The sequence below is a fragment of the Egretta garzetta genome, unplaced genomic scaffold (assembly GCF_000687185.1).
Source record: "Egretta garzetta isolate BGI_Z169 unplaced genomic scaffold, ASM68718v1 scaffold310, whole genome shotgun sequence".
Taxonomy (NCBI): domain Eukaryota; kingdom Metazoa; phylum Chordata; class Aves; order Pelecaniformes; family Ardeidae; genus Egretta; species Egretta garzetta.
The window spans coordinates 905,175-912,876 of NW_009258296.1; the positions used below are offsets into that span (position 1 = coordinate 905,175).

Below are 7,702 nucleotides of genomic sequence, written 5' to 3' on the forward strand. Positions count from 1 at the left end.
TTCTTACAAAGACAGTAAATGCGCTTACAGTTGGATATAACCCTATACCCCTTCCATTTTTAACGTAGTGACCAAACCACAGGATGATGTTAAAATTCTCTTCGCAGCACCTTCAATGGGAGCTGGACTTAAGCTGCTGTGAAACAAGGTAAAAGCACAAAAAGCACACAATGGAAGTTATATACTACACAGCTCTTTCTCCACCAAGTCAAGTATCTTCAAATGAAGTATCTTTGTTTGACCTACATTAAGCACATAGCTATGGACATATTGCACATATTCAAATAAAAAGTAGCTTAAGAAACCTGAAATAAAAGCACCATTTACTCTTGCTTGATTAATTAAAAATACTGAACAATTTTTTTATCCAGTAACCAAGATGGTTGTCTCTAGGTGAAGAAACAACATACAGTATTTCATTTTATGAAACTGTAAGCTACAAATTGACATTTCACAGCAGAGTGCTGGACAAAGGGAGAAGCCTCTAGTAAATGGGTAGTTCAATTACAATGCAATCATGACTAACAGTAAAAAGCACTAAGACATTTTGCAGCATGCCAACAGTCTACTGACACAACTCATCTCACATCAACCACAAGCAACAAGCTAACTTTTCCCTCACAAAAATGATAGCACCTTTCTTACCACCAGATTAAAACATTGGGCTCTTTCATATTTTTTGCAGTTTCATGATTTCTGTAATTTTCAAAAAGCTTCCAGCTGTGTAATAATAAAGCATCATACTTATGATTTTGGACAGCATAATGTAGGCAAGACTCATATAATCACTGGCATATTTCACACTATCCCAAAAGTAACTGCTCAGGGTCTCAGTAACATGGTAAACAGCTGCAAGAGTGGAAGCTCCCTTAACACCCCAAAATGTTGCTCCACAGGGCAGAGCTGCTGCAGTAGGACTACTATGCCTAATTCCTGGGTGACCTGACATACACACAAATCCACTGGTCTGTGAGCTGTATGTAAGATACATGGGCATATATCTCGCCCCATAAGAGTGAGATCTACACCAGCAAGCACACGAGCAAAAAATCACCATAGCTGGAAGAAACAGGAAGGTGTTAGACCCCGTTCCCTCAAAATGAAAGACCCTTACCCTGCATTGCAAGGAGATGTTTATTTGCCATTCTGAATCCCCTCAAAGATTTCAATCATAACTCCAGAAAAGACAGACTTCGGCAGAGAAACTGGTTTCAGAAATGCACTCATACCCCTTATCTTCTCTCTTCCCCTGCCCCTCATTCTCATCATGCTGCTCTTCTAGTGGTGCCAACTATTTGTCATGTTGTACCTTTTGTTCCAGGCCTGTTTTTAACCTTGGTGAGTTCAGTGACCTGGTTCACAGACACCCCCATGAATGGTTGTCTTCACAGCATTACAGAAGCAATAAGCTGCCGTGTCATGGCACAAGATGGATTTGCTAGAACTTTAGTTCAGAGAGCTATGTCATTCCCTTCTCAGAACCAAATACTGGAGAACAAGACAGCAGCTACAAGGCTCTTTCAGAAAGACCATGGGGGAGGTGAATTTCTTTCTGTAACTCCAGGTGGGTTCTCTGCGTAACAGATGGTACAATATACTGTGGTGTGACTTGCTCAATCTTTCCTTTTGAAGCTGCTCTGCTTTGCATGGAATAATTATACACCATTTATGCCAGCAAGAGAACAAACCAAGCACTGTAGTTCAAGTGCTTAATACACGCAGTTGGACTTAGGGAGGGCAGATTCTGATTCCTAATTCAACACCATTTTTCACAACCAAGCCTTCACCATTCCAAGAAGAAATCCTGTCCTGCGAGAACTGCTTCTAAGAGTGGGCTGCCACTGCATGGTATCCCTGTCAGAGAAAGTCTACTCAAAGAAAGAAGCAGCACATCTTGAACATCCCTTTTAGATTAATACTTCAGTTACAGAACGTTTTAGAAAGCATGGCAGTATGGACTCCCATGGATCTGGACTCCTATGGATAAAGAAACCTGCAGAGAGGCTGTGACAAGACTGTAATACATGTGGGTGCAACATCACATAGTGATGGGGATATCACTCTCTGACTTGGTGAGAAAGAGACCATCCTCATAAGAAAGACTGTGGATTATAAGCATTGAATGAAGCAGCATGAAGAGAAGGCGGCAATAAAGTCAGAAATATAACATGCATGCACTGTTATGATTTATAGACATTTTCAGTTACATTCCTACTCTGTGTTTCTCCTCTGTCAGAGAGAGGTATCAGGGAAAAGACTGATCACGACCAAAACCCATGAGCTAAAAGACTACAGGAGACAATTCCAGTATGATAAATGACCCTATCTTTAAGAACATGAGCACTTATGAACATTGACCTATCAAAGTATCAAGTTTAAAAAAAAAAAAAAATCACTCATTGTTTACATTATCAGATGCTAGCAGGGTGTCTGATTTATGTATCACCTTGAAAAAAATGTTCTGCCTTCTACCAGGCAGGAATTTCACCAATATTGCCAAGTTACACTTGCCTCTCCCTTTTCATCACAACCAGAAGTGGTGATTTAGATAGTGAAACCAAAAGTTTAGGTCAATTTTTTTTTCAGAAAGTGAGGAACAATCCCAAGCACAGTACCTGAGAAAGGACAAGCTGCCCATGGAACTTATGGACAAATTTTCGTAAAGATGCAAAGTATGAAGCTTCTCCTATTGTCCTTGCCAGAGACTGCAAAAGGAAATAACCCTGCAAGAAATTAAGCCAGAAATAAATAGCATGCTATTAATTCTCTGATATCTAGAAGAAAGAAGTCTTTATCATGTCAGTCAAACAATTTCAATACAAATCAGCTGACAACACTCACCTTCAAATAGTGAACCTGCATGAAGATTTTTTCTGCTTTAAGACCATGTTTGACAACAGATGCTCCAGACTCACTCGATTCTCCTGTGCTCTCCTTTTTGGGCCTAAAATGGTAGCACACTAATTAAGTCTTGGATAAGTAAGTAAAGAAATAACTCAAACATTACACATTGTCATAGCTGAAAGCTGTGTGAATGACATAGTAACTTTAGAGACCTCTGACTAGTTCATTATTTTTCTCAAGCAAACGCATTTCATACTTTTAATGCAATTTTGTACATAGCTGACCAGACAGCTGGGGTACAAGTGAAATCCATAACTAAGTTGGTGTACTCTTTTCACTGCCAAGCATGACATCAGGTGGCATGCCATTCTACACTGCACAGACACATTATGAACAGAGAGAAAGACAGACATTTTAAACAACGGGGAAGGGGAAAAGGAGGATATTGAAGTCATTATGTTCAACTTGAGATTTCTCTTCTTACACCTAAACATTGGATTAACAGCTTACACAACTATACTTGCAAGAATAACCTCTTTCGCCTGCATGCAATACACTGCAGAAGAAATAATGTTTTTCAGTTTTGCCATTTGCGGTTGGAAGAAAAGAAGTTGAAGTTTAAAAGAAATGAAGTGGCCAATCTTGGAAACCAAATATCTTACCCCCCACCTCCACAGAATGGGGGCAACACAGGCCACAGTAGTGCAGGATTCTTCAAACCGCATCACTCACATACTTCTCACTAATCCCTGTGATCAAATTTCTTCCGTATCTATGTCTGCTTTGAGGAAAACAATCTTTCTTTTTTGTATCTGTGTAATGGTTTCTTATTAGCATTTTGTCCAGAGTGCTACGCTGTATTTTCACCCTTTAGGGACTATATTTATATTTCACCTGGGCATGTGAAATTCACTTCACGCAGTCAAATCTTCATAAAATATAATTGATTGAAATTAAATAGAAAAATAAAATGCAGATTCAATTTTACGCTGTTCCTAACACAGTCCTTTATCATGCTATAGTTCATATTTTCTTTCAAGGAAGATCTTCCTTCAACTTTGAAAGGAGATCAAGAACTGATTTCTTATCTTATGGTAACTCCAGTTCTTCAAAACAGGGTAGCCATTCCAGACCCACTGTAGAAGAGCAGAGGTCCACCAATTTCCATTCTGGATCAGCCTACTGGCATTCCGGATATGACTTTTCATTGCTCTCTGCATATATAAAAAGCCCAAAGTGTTTTGTTTCTCTCATAATAAACAGCCCACTCTATCGACTTTGGAAAAAAAGAGTTTGAGCCCAGGCTACAGGATCCACACTAAACTGAAATCCCTCCTATGGTCACAATTATTCTAAATTAAGCAACTATCCTTCATTCCTTCCTCCTCCAACTCCGTGCCTATGTAGATCCTAGTAGGTAACTAGAAAGCAGTATCCCATCTGGATGACAGTACTGAAGAATTTCCTTTTGCAAAGGATGTATATATCTCCCTGATAATGTCTGCAGAAGAGTGTCAATACTCAGAAAGTTACCCTGTAAGTACTTCAGCACACTATTTTAAAGCAATGCTTAGTATATTTACAACACATTGAAGGTACAGAGACTGAAAGTTTGCTACACTGACCTACAAACCTGACATCTAACCTAGCTGATGAAGCTAGGCATAATGCTAAACAGAAGGTGATTCAAGGTATTCAAGCTGCTGCCTGGCACATTTTAGATACTGGCAAATTTCTGAAGGAAGCAAAGATTCTGCTTTTTCTTTGCCGGGTGGAAAAGTACATTGTACAAAGTAAAAGTAAAAGTCACCAGGAAGTCCTTGGTAGTTAAATGCTCTGATGTGCTAGGTAGTCATGAAAACCTATGCAGAGACTGCGAGAGACCATCTGAAAGGCACGTTTCCTATCAGTGTGATGGAGTAAAACTCTTTGAACACCTACAGAGCAGTCGGGGGAGCACTGCTTCAGGAGGGAAATGGATTTGAGTCAAGTGGAACTCAAAGACAAGTTGTCTTAATGAAGAATCACAAGCTGAAGTTCAGTCATAAGGGCCAGGACATGAAACAATCTCAACACTGGCTTTAGTGTTTTCCACAGAACGAAATGGACTTCTCTAGTCTTCTTTGCTTTTGTAACATGAGAGACTGGATAAGAATGCTGGTGTTGGTGCATGCAAGCAGAACGAGTGCCAGGACATATTTCACAGGTGCTTTTATCCCTGCAGGTTTGCTTCAAACTCCATGAGAAAATACACAGAATTCTATCTAAAGTCTTATCCTGTATGAGCACTCAGTGCCACAAATTCCTTCTTCAATACTAAGATTTGCTGGTGCTTGCTTTTCAGAGCTGCTGCCTTCTGAAAAGACAGCTATTTCTTTCATACCTGACTTCTTTTTTCACAGGTAGCTTATGAGATGCTACTATAACATAATATCAGATATCCATAATAAGAATAAACCCTGCTGATTATCAGTTTGCTGAGTGGCTTTCACCTAGTCTGAACAAGTATTCATTTGCTGGGTCAAAAGTTAATAGGATGAGCTGACAAGTTTTGGGCACAGTTTTCCTGCTGTCAGGAGAAATCACAGAAAATCATATGGTCATCCAGCAGGAAACAAAACAGTAGTTGAAGAACAAGCTTATGCAATAGTGGATTGGCTGATTTTTTTCTTCCTGACATAACTGGCAAGAAGTAACAAACAGTTATCATTTAATTTTAATATCCTCATATAAAAACACAAGCCTGAACCAGCAAAAGCCTCAGTACAGACTCAAAATTCAGTGCAATGCCAAGACTGAAATTGTCTCTTACATACCAACTCTGGAAAGCATAGGGATGTACTTTCAGGAGAAAGAAGAAAAGAAAATTAAAAAAACCAAGTAAACATGCAAAGAGAAAACCTATTCAAGTCCATGCCACAAAACCAGTAGAGAATATTTGTATCTGACTGAAGGCAGTGGGAAGTCCTTAAATGCAGCCACAGGAAACTAGAGACATCAGGGAGGAAGTGATTACCAGAATCCCAAGCTGGCATCATGTTCCTCTCCTGAAGTGTATATTAGAGGCATATTTTTCAAACAAGAAATGATTTGTCATTCTTTTGTAATAGCATTGAGAATACCACTATGCAAAAGGTAAGCAGCACGCTTGTTAGACTTACGTCTACTAACTATGGAATTCAATAAAAAGCTTAAGTTTCAATTTTATGATAAATCAGTCCTTCCTGAGTTTCAAACTACAAAGGACATGTTGGCCCCTAGAAAAATGAATTTAAAAATTTACACCACATACACATTTTATTGAAAGTAACAATTCCACAGTTAACATAAAAGACAACAAATGTGATTCCATAATGTTGAAAATGGAACCGTGCATCCAGATAAGCTTCATATCACAAGAACCAATGCTCAAAAAAATAATTTATTTTAAAACAAATAAACAAAACCCCCAGCATCTGTCAATCAGTAGTTGTATTGGTGGCAGCTGTATGACAGCTGGTGATAAGACTTGCTTTTGTCTTTACACCTATCACCAAATTGCACACTTGCAAATGTATAACTTCACTGACTCTGCTTACATGTAGGATACACAATTCATCAATAAACATAAAGTAAAACAGATCAGTGAAAGACTACAGCTATGCAAAGTTGATGACACATTTTCAGATTACATGAGGCCATAGAAAGGAATTTCTAAGTTGGTGAACAGCGCCCAAATATAAAAGGCTTTCTGGTCCTACTGAGAAAGCACAAAAAAAAAGGGAAGACCTCAAAATGAATGAAATGGCAACAATCTGGGGATCAATTTGTTTTTCAATTCCACTTGGTGAAAGAAAAGGAATCCACGTTGTTTGAAATAAACAGTATTTCAACTGTGCATTAGGAAGCAATTTTGAACTGTTAACACTAAAACAGCTTAGCCAGGTATCATGGAAACTTGTTTATTGGCAGTTTCTAAGAACATGTTAGCAAAAACCTGCTTAAGACGGTCTGTGTATACTGCCTGTATTTCAGGGTAGGAGAATGGTCTACATAATCTCTTGAAATCTGTCCCTGTAATTCCATGATCTGGTCAGTGTAGGGCTAATTTGAGTTAGGATTAGTAAACTTGTTTTTCTTGGTCAAACACTGTGGGGAGACAAGTAGTGGAGATGTTAAGCAGCCACTCAAGATAAAAGACTATGGCAAATTCCCAAGACACCAATCAGAACAACCTGGATTATTAATCATTAGCAAAGCAAGAATCTTTTTTGATCTAATGACTTCAGCTATTTAAGAAGCAGCCTTGAGCTCAGCATATGGTACTTAAAGACCAAAATCATGTTTAAATAGCATTATTAGTAGTTTCTAAAAAGAAAGTAGATTTATATAGTTCATTATGCTTTTCCCTTTGTTTTTTAAAGCTTCATTCAGCTTGGCAGTTAGATACCATACTCCTGTATGTGCTTGTCTTCAGCCATAGAAACTGAATCTGTCACAGCTTCAAACCGTGGACTTTGTTCAAGAAATGGCCTCTTTTTTTCATCCTGAATAGAGGCTCTGCTTAGAAACATTTTATATCAAACTAAATCCCATGTTTTTTGCAAACTTTCTATAACAAAGAGAAAAGCAATTGCATTATACAGCAGATGAACAACCTAGTCAATCTAATTTGACTTTTTTTTCTTCAGAAGGAAATAAGGAAATGCAGTGGATTTAATCAGATGATTTGGATGCATATCCTTTGAAGGGAGAAAATGTAGAAAACAGGAGAGACAGAACATGCAAAAGCAAAGACTACACTGTCATATTGTTACCTTAAAACTTGCAGTTCTTCTTCAGAGTTCTGCACCTCATCTCTGAGTCGTCGCCAGCGAAG

At 38.4% G+C, this 7,702-nt stretch overlaps 1 protein-coding gene across 1 annotated transcript in view; it reads right to left on the reverse strand.

Moving 5' to 3' along the window:
- Positions 1-7,702, reverse strand: part of AOPEP (aminopeptidase O (putative)) — a 202,357-nt gene that overhangs the window by 112,830 nt on the left and 81,825 nt on the right. Inside the window, 3 exon segments of the mRNA XM_035893902.1 lie at positions 2,616-2,723; positions 2,842-2,944; positions 7,641-7,702. The exon segment at positions 7,641-7,702 is cut by the window's right edge and continues 43 nt beyond it. Of these exon segments, the coding sequence (XP_035749795.1) occupies positions 2,616-2,723; positions 2,842-2,944; positions 7,641-7,702 (273 nt within the window).